This window comes from Drosophila tropicalis, unplaced genomic scaffold (assembly GCF_018151085.1).
Source record: "Drosophila tropicalis isolate 14030-0801.00 unplaced genomic scaffold, ASM1815108v1 contig_443, whole genome shotgun sequence".
NCBI classification, from domain to species: Eukaryota; Metazoa; Arthropoda; class Insecta; order Diptera; family Drosophilidae; genus Drosophila; species Drosophila tropicalis.
The window spans coordinates 5,468,219-5,487,351 of NW_027172907.1; the positions used below are offsets into that span (position 1 = coordinate 5,468,219).

Sequence of the window (19,133 nt, forward strand, 5' to 3'; positions counted from 1 at the left end):
TTTCAACAAGTCACTTGGGTGTGCCAAAAATCAACGCCAGTTAAAAACCAACACACAGACTGCCTAACCTGAGCGACATTGCTACTGCCCACTCATCCCATCCACCCATTCCCAATCTCAATCCCAGGGAGAGGCTAGAGAAAGCGAGTGCGAGAGAGCGAGAGAGCGAGAGAGACGAAGACCCTTTAAGCTTAGTTTAATTTACATTTATCCACACGTTTAGCCTGTCGTCCGGGTAAAGTTCATTTGAATGGGCTGTGAGTTAGTCTAGTTTGTGGATTGGGTGGTGATTCCCTCAGGTGACTTGCACACGCATACAGGACTCAGGACACAGAGCCACTGACACCGTACAAAATGTTAAACACTTGGCAACATTTGCTTAAAACTTTCACCCGTTTGCCATCTGCTCGACTCCAACTCTCTGCCCTCTTTCTCTCTGGCACCTCTCCCATTTTCGTTCTATCTGTTGGACTGTTTATGGACGGGATAAGAGAGGGGAGACAGGGGACTGGTTTCTATTTGCGGTTGCAGACAAAAAGTCACAAGGAACAATGCAGTTAAACCAACAGCAGAAGCAGCAGCAGCAGCAAGTGGAAAATCGAGCTAACAAAAGGCACGCCCGGAAATGGCAAAGCTGCTTGTCTACAACAACAACAAGAATAACAGCAGCAGCAACAACAACCAACTAGCAGCCACAGAAGCAGCAGCCACTTGGCCACTCATTGTTGGTCGCCGCTTGGTCGTCATGGTGAATCCTCAGGTGTTTTGCGCACAGTTTACTACGTTTTTCATTTAACCAACCATCCTGACTGGGGTCTTTTGCTCCAGTTCAGGTCGTTTGTTCTGATGTTGCTGGCTGCTATTTTGCTGTTTGCTATTTGCTGTTTGGTTTGTGGTTGGCTGCCAACGTACAACAGCAGCAACAGCAGCAGTAACAGCAACAAGAAGTAAGGTGTCGCTGCTGCTGCTGCTGCTCCTGTTTGTCCAGCATAATTAAAAATTCACATAAATTTAGCTTAGCGTTGACACACGCATATATACATATACAAATGCACACATAGAGACACATTCTAATTGGGTTAATTATGTGTCGCCTGGACCTTAAAAATGTCAGCCAGCGGCTGCCCAAGGTACATTATATAGTACGTATGTGTCACAGCTCATGAGAGACAGAAAGACAGACAGCCGCACACCAGAGAGAAAGTTGAGCACATTAACAGCAAATTATGTTGTTCCACACCAACAAAATAGAGGTCCATGGTAAGGTAAGGTAAGCTCGAAAGTTTTAGTTTCGTTTTTTGTTTAAGTATTTACTAATCAACTGCACGATTATTATGTAATTCTCGAACACCTTTTGTCCATATTTTGACTACTCGCTAAGCACTTCGAATAGAAAGAAAGAACTGGAAATATTGACGACTTTTGCCAACCATTTTTAAAAATTCTCAAAAACATTTAATAACTTAAACACGGTCGAGAATTTACTTTCGTAAAGGGATTCATTTACCATTTCATCCATGATTACTACAAGGTAGTTTTTCACCTTTTTTTGATTAAAATTGCATTGATATAAAACTAAAGTGTCACATTTAGAGAGTAAAGAAAACGAGCTTTTGTTTTTTTCCCCATTACCATTCGAGTTTTTATAAGGTAATTCACATTTCTAGGAGATCTTCATATTTCACATACCATTAGTAAGGAAAACTGTTTTTTAGCCCCCTTTTACTTAAGTTGTGTTTTGAAAATGTTTATTTTAACGTTTGACATGTTTTGAAAATGTAAAAAAAAAACACGCCCCTTTTTGGTTCCGTTACGCCTTTTGTGATAAAGAGCTTTAATACCAACAGACTGGCCTGGCCGTTCATTATATGCTTAATTACATATGTGTACGTAAGGTCCTTGTTGCCGTGTGACATGGCAAGGGTCTAGAGTTTTGGTAGTAGAATTTTATGGCCACCTGGTTGCATAATTTAAGTCACAATTTTAGATGGGCTAACGGCTTAAGTAGCCAGAAAAAGTTTTTTATGAGCTAAAGTCTACGTGTGTGAGAAGGTCCTGAGTGGTAAGTGCTGAGACTGGAGTGTGTGTGTGTGTGTGTATGTGTTTGTGGTCCCCCAAGAGTTGGCAATAAAACAGATTTAAGTCAAGAAAATTACATGAAAAGTGTGACACATTTTGGCCACATAAAAACATAAAACATAATAATAATAATAATAATAAGGCGAGTAAGCGAAAGAGAGAGACTGGATTGCACTAAGCCAAAGGGCCAAAGCTAAAGAAAAACGCTTAGAAGTATGCAACACATTATGGCAAATGTCAACAACAGCAGCAGCAACAGCAGCAGCAGCGACAGCAGCAGCAGAAGCAGAGAGCAGAACTGAGAAGCAGCAGCCACAGCAGGCCAAAACTGAGAGAAAATTAATTACTCAACGTGAAAATGTAATTACGAAAATATTTAGCCAAAAGCTCAGCGGCATGCCAAGGCAACCAAAATGCCATTTGTCAAATGTTCTACTGGAGAGAGATTTCTTCGGGCCGACGACATAAACTCTCTCTCACTCTCACTCTATACATACATATATAAGTTTGTGGAGGTGTGTGTGTGACTGTGTGTATGTGTGTGTGTGTTGTCTGAATATGTGGCTTGCCTCAATGAAACCAATAATATGCTGCATATAATTAATGAGTTATATTAGCCCTGGCAATTAATCAAATTAATCAAATTTTCATTAAACTTTGACGCAGTGCAGCAACGCCTTTTGAAATTACCTTTTAAATAGATATGGACTTAAGCGTCTTCCCCTCCCCTCTGCCCTTTCTTTCTTTCTCTTTTTGAAAGTGGGCTCGTTGTGCGTGCCACATGGCTATTAATTCTGTGAGAAAACTTTATGCACATCCATTGTTGAGTACGGCCTACTTAATACCAGTCAGTTAGTCCGTTTGTGTATTGCGGTTTCTCTAGTAATTATGCTCGGCCTACTGCCAGCTTGTGCGTTTGCCTTTGCATGAATGCAAAATTTATCTAAACGGAAAGAGAATCGAAATGCAAATGCTAGTTTAAAGCAATTACCATATAAACTGATACAATGTGCAGGTAGATGAAAGTTTTTCGAATGAAAAACTATCGTATAGTAGATTGCATTGAAAATGTTTAAAGTTTTTCCATTTTACAACAAAAATGTCAATATTTTTTTTGGAAAATTCTAATATTTTAAGCCCCTCCAACAATTAAGAGTGTTCGCCATCATTTAGCCAAATGAAATATATAACGTATACGCATGGGGTGTCAGCTAAACTAGCGAAACTTTCAACTTGTTGGCAATGTGTAACTATTTCGTAATAGGTGACGTTAGCTAACTTAAATATGGCTGATAACCTATGTACAATCCAGCTTAAAGTAACTGAATTATTTTCCTTTTGGAAAATCAGGCCATGAATTTGGCTTTGTCTCTAGTTGCTGGATTGCCCGTTGTTAGCCAAGCGGTTCAAATTGAATAATGAAAGCCCTGCGACAATGATGACGGTAATGTTGATGCTGATGCTGATGATGATGATGATGATGATGATGATGATGTTGATGATGATAATGACGTCTCGTTTACAGTGTTGACAGCCTGGCTGAAGTTGCAAGCCATAAACACGGCCAATGTCATCAGAATGCTGTGGCTACAGCAACGGCAACAGCAACGGCAACGACGACGACGCCGACGATGTCGTCAGATCCCAGTTATACCCAGTCCCAGGAGTCAGATGCCACGAAGCTTGAGCTTGGGGAGTTTTGTGTTTTGTTGGCGTTGCCGTTGGCGTTAAACCGCAAAATTTAATTCCCTTATCAAAAAGTGACAAGCGTGCGTATTTAATGCAATTTCGCAGAGCATTTAACATGACGTTGGCTGACTGGCATAGCTTGAGGTTGGCCTGGTCTGGGCTGAAAAGGATTGCCCTGATGGCTATATGACTAAGCCCCACACACACACACAGTTCTTCATCTCTGGTATTTGGCCATTATCTAGCGGAAGTTGTTTACAAAAGGTTTTTGCTCTTGTTGATATTTGGTAGAAGACAAAACAAAATACGCAAAAAACCTCAATTTGCTCTGCCGCAACTTCCTTTTACGCTAAATTACAATTCCGCTGATTGCATTCCCGCTTCTACCTACCACTTTCTTCTCTAACTCAATGCTCTGCCTCAGCTCATTCACATTGCTATGCGTTATTCACACTATACGCCTAGATTTTCTTCTTGTTTTTTGTTGTTGTTTTTTTTTTTGTGTAGATCACCATGAATCCTTTAACTGCTTTGCATATTTGTGCTCCAAGCTCCGAGACCGAGACCGACACCGAGTCCGAGTCCGAAACCAAGTTTCTTTTGCTATTGCTGCTGTTGGTGTTTTTTTTTTTTTTGTTCTGTTTCGTTTCGTAGTTTTGCATTCATTGCGAAAGATAAAAATAATGAACATACCAAAGGCAAAAAGTCAAAAGGCGAAAAAAAAAATACAAAAACCAAGCAACTCAACACAGTCAGGGCATGGTCACGCCCCCATTCTACCCATTGCCGTTGCCCAACGTTTTGTCTATGCGTGCAACGGAGCTGCGATTCAGTTTTTTGTTGGCGGAGATTTATGTGTGTGCAACCCGACAACGTGTGTGTGTGTGTGTGTGTGTGTCAGTGTGTAAGTGAGGAATGGGCGTTACGGCGTAAAGTAAGAGAGTTGGTTGAATCCTTCGCTTCCTTGCCCTGCCACGCGGTAATGCATAAGGCAAATTGCTTGTAAGTTCAACTCGTATTTTGCATTGTGTTTCACTTCCGACAGTTAAATTAAAGCCATTGTCTATCTTCTGCTTCTGCTTCTGCTGCTGCTGCTGCTCTTGGTGCTCTTGCTCTTCGTTATTTAGTTTTGTGCACCTAACGTAACAATTTTTATCTGCGGTTAGCTGCAACACCAACAAGAACAACAACAAACCAAAAGCATTTGATATACAACAGCGAAAATAATTTGTTTGCCTAAAAGTATGCTTTAAATAATTGACTTTGCATATTCCTTAGAAAAGTAAGCGACTCAGAGTAGGCGCATTTTCATACATTTCTCTTAAAACTTGCATTATAATTCGAATTATTTAAAATTCCAATTTAATGGTAACATTTTTTGCCATTTTTGACATTTTGGCCAAAAGTGTGGCTAAAACTCCCGAGAAAAGAATTCAGAAGAAGAGAATAGATCAAGGATTAGTTACTCCAACTCAGCGGAAAAAATTTAAGCACAAAGAGTAAAAAGGCTCCCTTTTTTTGGCCCCCTTGACGACGTCCTTGCACATGATATCTACAAAGAGTTCCCTTCATTTAGTAGTTTAATTTTCGCAAACAGGTTTAGCAACTATTACTTCGGCTTATTCAAAGATTTAAAACACTTTTTGGCACAGGCAAAATTAATCTCTAAAAATGATGTAAAGAGCTTGCTTTAAAACGAATTCCATTCAGTAGACTAACTAAATTTCTATGCTAGCTTTGGAGCTCCAACAACCCCCACTCAATGAATAATATAAAATGGAACAAAAAAAAAAATTAAAAAAAAAAAATAGGAACTTAAAAATTGCATTCATTATGTGTGGCAGTGGCACAAAGCGGCAACGGAAAACGAGGCTAAAGCTTGAAGCGTTTTGCACCACCAACCATCAACATGAGAACGAACCAAAGACCAGACCCCCAGAACAGACGGGACACCACAATGACACAGAAAGTGGAAAGTGTTGAGCTGCAAATGAGGAAACAATGCAACAAAAAGAAAAGGAAAAAAAAAAACCCTGAATAGAAAATGGGAATGCCGGGCAGGAGAAGGGGAAGGACACGCGTGGAAACTACACACACACACACACACACACAGCAAACAGTGAAAATGCAAAACGGATGTGTAAATAATTTAGACGAGTTGCCAACACACAGACACACACGAAAAGTTGTTGTGTATCTTTTTAGTTTATGTATCATTAAAAAATACTTACAGCGTAACAACACAACAGAAGAGAAGGAGAAAAAAAAAAACAAAATAGAAAGACCAAGCAGAATATAATGAAAGCCATGGTAAAGCGAAGGGAAATGTGCCATTTGCCAACTGCAAAGCAAACACACTCGAGAGTCGAGGTCCTTCCATTTTCATTTGGTTTGGTTTGGTTTTTAGTCTCTCCGAACGTGCGAGAAATGCAATAATTATATGCATACAAAGACACATACAAACACACACACACTCGCACTCTGATATGTAGTTGGGTTTTTTGACATGCTGCAAATTAAACAGCAGAAGTTAGAGAGGGAAAGAGTGACAGGTTGGGGTGTTTGGTGAGGGGACTTGCTCCGCTTACCGAAGTAAATTACTTCTATTTTTTTTTTTTCATTGTAGACCAGCTGCATACAATCAAAATGCAACGGGATTAAAAACCAACGTGTAACGGTTACCTGTATCTGTAGCTGTAACTGTAGAGGCACCCGATTTCGGATAACACCCCCCTCACCTACAACCGACCACCAAACACCCCTTAAAACCCATTTACAATCTCAACTTAACACTGGACCAAAAACTAAAAAAATATTGCCATGGAGATGAAAGTTGGCAGATTTTTAAGTTATATAATGCGGCACTTTGATGCTTGAACAAGTTGAGAATTACAAGAAAATAAAGAAAGAGAGAGCAAATTGAGTTGCCTTCTGACTCCTTAGTTTATATGAATAGTGAAAGAAATTAGAAATTAGATTATTATAATTAAGTTTTCAATTTAAGCCAATTTTTGGCTATTCGGGCACAGTGTACATTGCGGTTGCTATCTATTCTGTGGCTTGTCATTCCGTAAACCTCTGACAGCATTTGCATACATACCTGATGCTAAAAACTATGTTAATATGTGGGTTTAGACGGAATTTAAGGGAATTTAAAAGCAACTTACTGCACACTCACATACACATAAGCACATCGTATGTGCCTGTATGCGTGAGAGAGAATAACACACGACAGGAAAACGCCTTCAGGACAAACCGCAGACATTGAAAGTGTCGCCCGATTCTACCTTGTGAAGCAAAAGCAACAGACTATCTCTTTCGCTCACTAAAAATCTCTACGGATGTGTTGTTAACTGCCTCAGGCTAACTTCAGTTTTTCTTCTACTCCGGCTTTTTTATTCCCATCCGCCCCGTAACACTCTTTGTTGGTCTTTGTTTTTGCATGCCATGACAAGGAATTGGATAGATAGATAGACAGTCAGACAGACAGACAGTCAGACAGGCCGAGAGGAGAGCAGAGAGGGAGAGTACAAGAGAGCGGCTCAATTTGCACGCTTCGTTATTCAATTAGACACTTTTCGCACACACACACACACATCGATACCCACAGACAGACAAACACAGACACAGACACGAGCGGAACGCATAATTTTGATTGATGGCCCAATAATGGCGGGTGATTTATCATATTTGCATGCTAACATTTATGCTCGGTCTGGATTCAAAAACGTACGAAAAAATTGCCCTCGAAGAGTTCCCCTTCAAAGCATGTACTAAATAATTAATTTATACCAAACAACCAGCCAGTCTGGCTTGAAATCCTTGTCACACAAATCACATGAATTGAAACAATTATGAATTTGAATATTTTCTCATAACATCTTTCTTACTTCTCCTAACTTTGCTGTCAAATACTTAAAAGTGAGACCTTTTTTACTTGGAAAATTTCATTTTTAAAACTTTAACGAATTGAATTTCATACAAATTTAATATTAACTTAGGTATAAGATATAGTTGGAAACTATCAACCTAACTATATTTTACAAGCACTGGCAACTAAGGCCTTCGGCTTAGACGAAAACTACATCCATACACTAGCCTGGGATTCGATCCCGGGTACTCGTTGTTCATTGTACATAAGAAAGGATTCTTTAGAGAGAGATAGAAAGAGAGAAAGAGAGGGTATTCAGTCTTTAATATTTTGAAGATTTTCGTAACCTCATATATTGATATATAAATTTATGGCGTAATGGGAATAAGAATGATATGGGATTAGCTTTAGCTTAAGTTTCCTTTTCCTTTAAGAATTGGGGATCGGAAACATATCACTCCCTCGGTTAAAAGTTAATAAAAGTTGACAAAAGTTCTTGAAATTTGTTCTTTCTTTCGAAACCTCGAAATATTCTCTAGTTTCGTAAACTGTTATAAAGTTTCGCAGGACGAACACATTACATATTGAAAAGCCTAATGCAAGATCAATGCCAAGTTGAACATCTTTGCAAAAAAGTATAAAATGTTTTAGGGCTAACTTAATTATATATGCATGTACATTAACTAACTAGTTCTTGATTAGTATCTAATGCTTGCATTGTTGTTGCACTTAACAAAAATGTGAAAGAAAATAAAAAGTGACGACCATAGTTGGTTTCGAAAAATGTTTATATAGCGCTAATTGGTGCTTTAGTCGACTAGTTTGCAGTTTGATGCCGGTTGCGTTGACAACAAGAGTCCTGTGCCACGTGGCTTGCGGGTTCCTTGGCGTATACGCAATATTTGCTTTGTGCGAAACATTTTTCCCATTTTTTCTTTCTCCTGTATTTGCGTGCGTGTGTGTGTGTGAGAGAGTCTATGAAATCCGGTTTAAGCCTCTTGCTACCTGTGATATGTATGGAATTTTTGTTGCCACTCACCGCACACACACACACACACGCACACTCACACTTGTAATGGGCGACAATGCAACACACAAATACAAATAAGAAGTGGGTCGCAATTTTTGCCAACAGCTTCAGCTGCTGCTGCTGCTGCTGGTGCTGCTTCTGGTGGTGGTGCCTGCGGCTTGGGCCGCTGGTAAACACTCAAATCCAATTAAATTTAATACGACTTACTTGGCTTTGTTCAAGACTGGGGAACGCATGTGTGTGCGAATGGGAGAAGTAGAGTGAGAGTGAGAGTGAGACGGAGACGGAGACGAACTGAAAGACTTGTATACTGTTTGTTTGGCATTTGCTTTGCTCTCCACTTTACTCCACACAGTGTTTTTTATTTTTGTTTTTTTGGACTGTTGTTGATATTTGTTGTTGTTGTTGTTTTTAATGTTATTACTGGCGCAGCTTTTGTTCGGTTTACCTGCAAGCTTTGGTCTTGGCTTGGCTTAATTAAAGCTTCATTTTGTAAATAAAATTTGCCGCTACAAAATGAGCTTAAGCAAGCTAATTGAGTTTTGCTCGACAACCTGACAGCCTTAGCTGAAACTTCCCAACTCGCTCTCTATCTCTCTCTCTTCCCCGATCAATAAACTCTTAAAAAAAACCGGATGAAAGGCAATTACAAATTAAAATGCAAAATTGCAAATGCAATTTGTTTTCCGGTTGTCGTAGGACTTACTACCACTGCTAAAACAAATTCATGTTCATGGCAAAACAAATGATGAAAAGTGAAAGAAAAATGAAACTGAATATTCAACAATGTGAATGAAATGAAATCTATGTCATATGCAAAATATAACCGCCTTCAGTTACAGACCCAAAACAAAACGAATTCGTTTGTTATTCTGTGACCTCATCAATTTTAAACTGAAGTGGCTACAGGGTTGAAGGATAAGAAATGAAAGCAATTTTTAGATTGAGGCTGCATCCTATGCATTTGACAAAGATATAGACATGAATATAGGACTGATTGTATCACAAATATCCATTTCAACATGAAGTTTGTTGCGATTTATATAGAGAATCTGTTTGCAGGGTCCCATGGTTTAGAAATGTGAACTTGACTTGGTGATGATTCGACTTTTGAGTACTGAACAACTTCGATGACTTCGATTTCAATATCTTTTGTTTGACTACGTTGCTCTGTTCCTGTAAACTATTTCGAAATTTGACTCGCTTTTGGGATGGTAAAATAGAAAAAAAAGATTATTTTTCCATATGAAGGGATCTATGGATGCTTCGATTTCGAAATCAACATATTCGGCTTAGTAAATTTGACACTATGTAGATTCATTTGAAGAGTCAAAACGTCAAGAGTCCTAAAAATCGAAAAATTTGAGGCTGCCTGATCCCTCAGACTCTGCCGTTTTCTGTATCCGTCCGTGGTTATTTAAAATCGATGGGAATAACCTTAAAAAGGAAATAGTGTTGAAATAAGTTCGAGATATTTGTGAATATGTTTTGAACCATTCTGTTTGTTTCTTTATGTGAAGTCAATTAGAAAGCAAATCCTCTGCCTGCTTTAAATGAAACACATGACAATACGTAATTCCTTTTGGTTTAAAAACAAAAATCTCTATTTATGTTTAATAAATAAGTAATCAGTAAACAAAACTTCTTAACTATCGAATTTAGGTGGGGTACATAAAGATCTATCCCAAACCACGTAAACTATCCAAATTACGTCCACCCACTGTGGCTGTGTGGGTTATAAGCTGTTCAGTTCTCTCGCTGTCTGGATTGGGATCCGATGTTGTTGGTATAAGTTTCGGATTCACATTATTCAAGATCGTCTGGCCATTAAGTAGAGATAACGAACAGAGCACAGCAAATACGACGAGTTGGAGTTTCATCTTTGAAATGACTGACCAAATGACAATTGAAATGTGTATTTATATATACTCATTCTGGCAGGCCGTTCATTGTACTTACGAAATGTGTTGGATTGCACTTTCGGGTTGTTCCGGGCCAGTCAGCCTTGAGAGAACCAAAGATGATCTGCTGCACAGTGGGCTGTTTGCTCAAAACAAAACTTGTTTCAAATATGTTGATTTTGTCACTCGGCTTAGACTTTTACGAGGTAAATGAATCAAGTTTTGTATGAAACTTTGGTGCCACTGTGCAGTGATGGAATCGTTTTCTAAATTTAAGTACAGCTAAAAGTCCAAATCAGCGACATTTGCAAATGATAAACACACTCGAGAAGTGGGGGAGTGGTTGAGTGTGTAATGGCTGGGGGAGTGGTTGTACATAGCTGGGGTATGGATGAGGGGTATTGAATCAACATCATGAAACTCTCTGCTTGGATTTCCGTTGAGCAATTAAGAAAATTGGCCAAGCAGCAGCAGCATGATTGTTTGTTTTAATTAGCCATTTGGCTGGCCTTAACACCTAACAACAAATACGTAATAGATTGTAAATATTTGACACCATCTTAAGCCTTCCCACCGCCCTTTAACTAATATTTACCCCCCTGCCATCACTCAGAATTGTTGTTCTCGTCCATTGGTTTGGTATTGTTGTGGCCTTAATCCAGACACAATTACAACACCAGCAACAACATCAGAGTAGAAGAGAGAGAGAGAGAGAGAGAGAGAGAGAGAGAGAGAGAGGAAGAGAGAAAAAAAGCACTTTACACAATTTACAACTTTCGCTGAAGCCTGCTGAACAAAAAAATAAGAGGGGTAGGGGGTTGGAATGGGGGTTGTCAATGGGGTTAAGTTGTTGTTTTGGGTGTTGGGTTTCCGCCTCCACCCCCTTCATCTTCATCGTCTTCTTGCCATTCTTGTCGGTTTTGTACTTTCGTTTCTCGTTTCTCGTTGATTTCCAACTTCTTCCAATTACTTTTTGCACGATTTGATTTTACATTTAACGATTTTTCGCACTTAATTAGAAGCGAGTGTCGATGTCAGACGAACGCCTGGCCATGATTTGATTAAATGTGAAGATGAATTTTAATTAAAATCTGCCCTCTGGAAGTAACTCGAGAGTCAGACCGAACTTTTTTGACACTCAACCACCAAAAAACGACAACAACAACAGCAACAACAATAACTACCATATACATAACTACAAAAATGAGAGGGTTGAGCGCTTTGTTAATAGAGCAATAAAAGTCGCAGGTTCATGCCTTGGCCATGGTTTGAATAGCTTACCAATCCCCTTACCCCTAGCCTTGCCCATTCCTTTCTCCTCCTTCTCCTCCTCCTCGTCATCCTCTTTACTCCTTCACACTTACTTACTTTTTCTGTTGGGCTTAGTCACTGCCATTGGATTTTAATTTATGCAAACTGAAAATTAAAGAGCTGCAAAAAGTTCTCCCTTCTCTTGTTCTTTATTCTTTGGTATTTTTCCCATTTTGGTTTGTCGATTAATGCAAATAAATTTCCCTTTCATAACTACTTGCCAAGTAATCTCAATCTATCCATCTAGATATACATATTTCTCAATCAATTTCAATTAAAGCTAATGACTTTAAGAGTTTTCAAATGCCATAATTATCATTATCGTTCTTATGGAGTGCTTAGCAAATAATTTGGCATAATTTACAATCGAATTTCTAGGCGAAACAATGCCGTTTTAGTCTTCATTTGTTTGTTGTTCTTGCTGTCAATGCAAATAAAACAAAGTTTGAAAACTTTTATCAAAAGTTTTTCCTTACAAAACACACACACACACACATACCCAAATGGGCCAAAAAGAAAAGCAACTGCTGCACTCTCACACACATTGCTGGGCAGTCACGTGCAGAGACCAAACGCCATACAAAAAACTCTTATACTCTAAAAAAAAAAAAATTGAAAGGCGGATGAGGAGGACTATATGACAACAATCAATTTGTTTATGGTCAGATCGACCATTAGGATTTCTCTCAAATATTAACCTTGATATTATTAATTGAATGCAAGGACCAGGATAGTTTGCTAATGTTTTTTATATTCTCTAAACGACTCCTTAGTGAATTTCTGATACTTGACAATTCTCTAATTCTCTAAATTTCCTGTATATACCTAACTCTTTTGTAAAAGATTCTACACTTCCTTACGTTATACTTAATAATTCTCTCATAGACTTTAGAACTCTGAATTTCCTTTGTCTTTTAAAAGATTCTAGAATTCTATATTCCAAGTATGTTTTAAGTATGTATCTCTGAAAGATTCTTGAATATAATTTGCCTAGATTAAACTATTCTCTTAAAAATTCCAAATCTAAACTTGCTAAATATACTTGAAAACCTTCTAAAGCTAAAACTTAACCTATATTCTACAGTTCTCTTAAATGTTCTTTAACTAATCCTATATTTTTCCTATATTCTTTGACTTCATTAACCAAAACCATTTAGTTCTAGTTCTAACAAACGTTTTTAAACTAGTCTTTCCATAAATAAGTATTCCTTAAGCACTCGAAAGCTAGTTCTAAGTTAGTTTTTAAACCAATTCTTAGATGGTTTGAACCCAATTTTAAATATCATAAAGATATTTGCATGCCATTCCTTTATTAACGTTAAAGTTCCATATAGTTAAATATATATTCTAGCTAGTAATAGAAATAATTTCAATAGAAATGTTGTTATTAACTAGTCTCTTTTTTGTTATCGGTCTTGATTAACATTTGCTTTTGCTTTCGTTCCATTCGTTAGCCTTTCAATAATTTGTGTGACTTAAATGTTTTTCTAATGATTGGAAATTTGATTCTGGTTCATTGTTTTTTTACTTTTTTATCAATTTTCGGCACACACACACATCTTAAACGAGAAAACAAATCAATTAAGAAACTATTATACCCTTGATTCTCTATGGGGCAATATAAAAAAGTTTTTCCAAAAACTGTGGCTTAGGCGGCAAGAGAAGGAGATAGCGAGAGATAGAGACGAGTTCAGGGATGGGTGTTGTGGAAGGGGATATAGACCAGGATAGTTGGGGGCTTGGCAATATGAATTTTTGGTCCAGGCAGACAGTTTTTGGTAGCTGTCGCGTCCAATGGGCCATTCAAAATTACGAGCCAACAGTTTCCGCAGTGCTTTTTGTTTTTTTTTTTTTTTGGCATTTCCATGCGCTCATTGTCAGTTTTAAGTAAGCAACTTCCTCTTTGTTTTTGTTGTTGTTGTTATTGCTATTGTTGTTGTTGTTATTGTTTTGTGCAGCAGCCGCGAAAAGTTTGTTGGGCCAGAAAACTCTGCCTACAAATGCAGACAAATATGGAAAAACGCATGAAATGCAATAAATTTTCAAATATATATATGTTTTTATACCATACACCCATAGGGTGAAATGGTATATTAAAGTCGCCAAAATGTATGTAACAGGCAGAAGGAAGCTTCTCCGACCCTATAAAGTATATATATTCTTGATCAGGATGAACAGCCGAGTCGATCTAGCCATGTCCGTCTGTCCGTCCGTCCGTCCGTCCGTCCGTCCGTCCGTCCGTATGAACACGCAGATCTCGGAGACTATAAGAGCTAGAGCCACCAAATTTGGTATGTATACTCGTGTATTATGCACGCGTACAGAGTTAATTGGAATTTCGGCCACGCCCCCTTACGCCCCCAGGAATCACATAAAACTATTTTTCTTAAAAAGTATAACAGCTAGAGACATCAAATTTATTTTGTATACCCGTTTAGTTAGCGCGCAAAAACTGATTGTTCAAACTTTTTGCCACGCCCCCTTACGCCCCCAGGAATCACATAAAACTGTTTTTCTTAAAAAGTATAACAGCTAGAGACATCAAATTTGGTATGCAGATTAGCTTGATAGACGCGCAGATATTGGCTATTTAAAAATTTTGCCACGCCCACTTCCGCCCCCGCAAATTAAACAAAACTGATTTTCTCAAAAACTAACAAAGCTAAAGTCACCAAATTTAGTATGTACACTGGCTTAGTATGCGCGCAGGGTACATCTATTTTCATATTTTGCCACGCCCACTTCCGCCTCCATATTTAAGAAAAAACCGATTTTCTCCTGTAGATTTTTGACTATCGCATTCAAATTCGGCAGACTAATTATTCTTATCTATTTCTACAAAACTACCGAATTTTATTGAAATCGGACTAGAAACATGCAAAATATGCGTATGAACGTATTTTACAAAGCAGTCCACAAGGCCAGAATTGGCCGTTGGCTAGTGGCGGCGCTAGAGTGCTCGTATGTTCGTAGAGTGAGCGAGATAGCACATACTATGAAACATGTAAAAACAATTTAATAGACATACATTTGGTTTTCGAAATTTGAAATATTTGTTTCGCCTGGTGTATGGTATACCCAAGTCGACGAGTCGACTTACTTGCTTCATTTTTTCTTCTGTCGTGTGTGTGTGTGTGTGTGTGCAAGTCAGGAGAGATGCAAGTTTGGTTTGCATTTGCTTTGCTTTGGTCTGGTTGGCGATTCGTTTATTTTTCTTCTCTTTTTGTTTCATTGTTTTAAATAGCAAAGTTTTTGTGTTTGTTGTTTTTTTTTTTTTTTTAGTTTAGTCACAGTCAGTCAGTTGAGCTGTCTGGCAGTCTGACAGTCATATAGATAAATGTGCCGATAAAGCGCCATTTTGCCAAACAATCAAAAAACTGAAACTTACTTAAAGCCAAAAAGAGAGTGTGTGAAAGAGAGAGAGAGAGAGACCACATGCATATAAATCAACAATGGTTATTGCGCCAACTCAAATTGGAAAATTTATGACGAACAGAATCAGGGCAAAAATAATTCTCAAGATATTGTTAGTAAAAATGGGCACGTGATAAAGCTCTATATATATGCATTAAATAATTAAATATATATATATATATATATTTACTTTAATTCATAAAACATACCAACTAAACTAAAGCCAAGAACAACAAATTTAACCATTTCACATAGTTTAAGTATAATAAATTAAATGTATATAAAATCAAATGTTGTTTTCTTTTGTCTTGTCGTCCATTGACCAAGTGGAAATTTACCCATTTAATTAAAATTTAATGATAATATTAAGCAAATTTCTACAGGTTAATGACATTGACAAGAAAAGTATTCTATATTGTTATTTTTAATAAGAATTTTAATAAATTTATTTCTTCTTGTTTTAACGCAGATAAACGCAATCTGTATTAGTCATTTGGTATTTCTATTTTTAACATTTTTCCCAAGTTAATGTGAATTAATTACTGTAAATAGTTCAATAAGTTGTACATTTTGTAACTTAAATGAAACAAAGAGAATGTGTTTTTTTTTTAAGAATGATTAATCTATTAACTATTTTCGTCACTTGAAAAAGTATTTATAAATAGTTTATTTGTAGGATAAGCTAGTAAGAAATCTTGTCAACTAATTAGAGAATTCAAAGTTCTCGTCTTTTGATTATATTTATATCTATAAGAGTTAAATAAAAAACTTAAAAAATGTTATGTCTTTGTCATCCACGAAAGAAATTAAACTTTTATCACTTATACGACACGTTGACTAAGAGAAAAATACTGACAAATGAGCCAAAAAAGACATAACCCTAAACATTGACTTTTAAATTAACAATTTAAGGCAATTAGTTTAGAAATTATAAATATTACTTAAATAAAAATCAAAGAAAAAACTTAAGCGACATTTGGTAGACATTCACAGTGTGGAAGCAACTTTTCTCTAAATCTCAAGCAGCATGTTGGGCTAGCAACATTTTGTTGCAGCAACATGTTCAGGCAAGCAACATTTTAGATAACTAGCAACATTCATTTCAAATGCCAGCAAAATCTAAATTATGTACTTCTAAAATATAAGAAACAAAGAAAACTAAGATTTTCTTGTTAATAAATATAATTTTTTGTAAATTTTGAGAGTTATTAAGAGTAAACAAATTCATTTAAATAAATAAACGGTGTGGTATTTTTTTTTTTTGTTGAAGTTTGTTAATTGAATTTGTCTGAGACATTGTTTCATAAGACGCATGAATTTTGTTTTTGATTTTATCAACTTGTATATCAAAAATGGCTTTGTCACCTTTTGTCATTGATATGTACTCGTATTTAATCGTAAATTTTTAGAGATTTTACTATGAATTTTTCAAAAACAGACATTTGACAGCAGCAGCAGCAGCAGCAACAACAACAATATTGGAAAAAAAAAAAATTGAAATAGAAATAGAAAACGCGTGCCTTGAAGTCGCCCACCCTCCCGCATGTCTGCCTGCTTGCCTGCTGCCTGTTAGCCCACATTATTTTTTTTTATTTTTTTATTTTTTGGTGTGATTCCACTGATAAGCTATTGTCTGATCAAAAGGTTCTATCTATAATTGTGGCCTGGCATCGACTTGGACTAACGATAAGAGTAACGTATGTACGTCAAGTGGTTCACTTGCTATAAAAAGCCAACTGACGAGGGTAATACGATTTAATAGACGCCCTCCATTAGAAGCCAACGGAACGGAACTACTACTACTAAGCGGGAGTCAACAACAATTCGACGAAAAATGTTGTTAAAAGCCTTCAGTTTGCTGCTATTATGCAGTGTTGCCTTGGCAGCCGATAGCTACGATGGGTGAGTTTGCAGTATCTGGTAGATGATTCACATCTCTTGACATCTTATCTATCTCTTTTCCCTCTGCTTTTTGTTAGCTACAAAATCTATGATGTTATTGCAAGTAATGCATTTGAGAAGCAGATCTTGCTGCGTCTGTCCAATAACATGGACTATGATTTCTTCGATATGCCACGTGCCTTTGATGCGGCCAGTCGTGTCATGGTGCAGCCCAAGGATCAAGCTGAATTCGAGCAACTTTTGCAGAAATTCAATCTTGAATATGCTGTGATCAATGAGAACTTGGGTGAATCGCTGAGACAAGAGCAATTGGAGAATCAGAGTCAACGTTTGCTCTCGCAACGTTCGACATCGCGTAGCATTAGTTTCACGGCATTCCATCGTCATGCCGAGATCAATGCCTACTTGGATGAACTGGCCAAGGCATATCCCAGCCGTGTCACTGTCACCACACCCGGACAATCGTATGAGAATCGTGACCTTAAATTGATAACCATCACCAATGGCGATGGCAAGACTGGAAAGAATGTTATCTTCTTGGATGCTGGTATACACGCTCGTGAATGGATCGCACCGGCTGAAGCCCTCTATGTGATCTATCAATTGGTTGAGAATTTCGCTGCCAATTCGGCTCTGCTCAAGGATTACGATTGGGTCATTTTGCCAGTGGTTAACCCCGATGGCTATGAATATACTCACACCAGTACCCGTATGTGGCGTAAGACCCGTAAACCAGTTAGCTCCTCCTGCTATGGCACCGATGCCAATCGTAACTTTGACTACCATTGGGGTGAGGTTGGTGCCTCTAGTTATTCCTGTGCCGATACCTTCAAGGGTGAAACTGCCTTCTCCGAGCCAGAGACTCAACTTGTACGCGATCTGCTTCTTGGCTATAAGGGACGTGGTAAATTCTATCTGACTCTGCATTCATATGGCAATTATCTGCTCTATCCATATGGCTGGACCTCGTAAGTCAGACAAAAGCATACAATGAAATACGAAAATTCATCTCTCCCTTTCAATTTAGTGCTCTGCCTACCACTTGGCGCGATATTGATGCCGTGGCTCAAGCTGGTGCTGATGCCATCAAGAGTGGAACTGGCACCAAGTACACTGTAGGCAGCTCCACCAATGTTCTATACGCCGCTGCTGGTGGCAGTGATGATTATGCCTTCGCTGTGGCTGAATTCCCCATCTCTATTACCATGGAATTGCCAGCTGGTGGCACTGGATTCGATCCATCTACCGCTCAAATTTTGCCTTATGTCTCTGAGACATGGTTGGGCATCAAAGCCATGGCCCAAAAGGTCATTGAGGAGTTCTAAACGGCGGGTACAATAAACTCAAACGATATTTTTTGTATATTCACTGGAATGGAACCCACTTTTTTCGTTTTTTTGTTCTTTGTTTTAACTCATGTGTAACCCCCGCCCCAAAACGCCCCATGGGGAGCAGCTGCATATCGCTGTAATCATTGACACAATTTGGCTTAAGGTTTTCACCCCAAAGTGGCGACACTTTATTTCAAGTGTTATCGTCGCAATGCTACTCTTATTTCCCTTCTCTCTCTTTCCCTTTCTCTCATTCTGGCTACTTATGTATATTGAGGGCTCTTATCAACACTTACAGAATTATAATTAGTTTTACATGTATGTATTGGACAAATGGCTTAACAAATTGATCCTTTTCCTACCCCAAAACTAGACTGAAAGACAAAACTCTAAACTGTTCGAAACTCGTCAAGACCTTTACTAGATTGGCATATTTTTTCAAAGTCTAATCAAAATTAATCAAACAGCCAAATTGTCGGTTAAAAATCGAAATAAAATCAGCAAAAATTATTTTAAAAATGTCTTAAAAATTCTCAATTAACCTTAGCTTTGCGAATCTGTAACTTTGGTAATTTTTGACCCATTTTCAAAATGCAAATATCAGT

At 37.8% G+C, this 19,133-nt stretch overlaps 1 protein-coding gene across 1 annotated transcript; it reads left to right on the forward strand.

Annotated features, from left to right (window-relative positions):
* Window positions 1-17,057: 17,057 nt before the first annotated feature.
* On the forward strand, window positions 17,058-18,571 carry LOC137574187 (carboxypeptidase B1). The gene is made up of 3 exons (XM_068286350.1): window positions 17,058-17,197; window positions 17,275-18,165; window positions 18,225-18,571. The coding sequence occupies exons 1-3, from the start codon at window positions 17,130-17,132 to the stop codon at window positions 18,520-18,522; spliced, it is 1,257 nt and encodes a 418-aa protein (XP_068142451.1). The 5' UTR covers window positions 17,058-17,129; the 3' UTR covers window positions 18,523-18,571.
* Window positions 18,572-19,133: the final 562 nt, after the last annotated feature.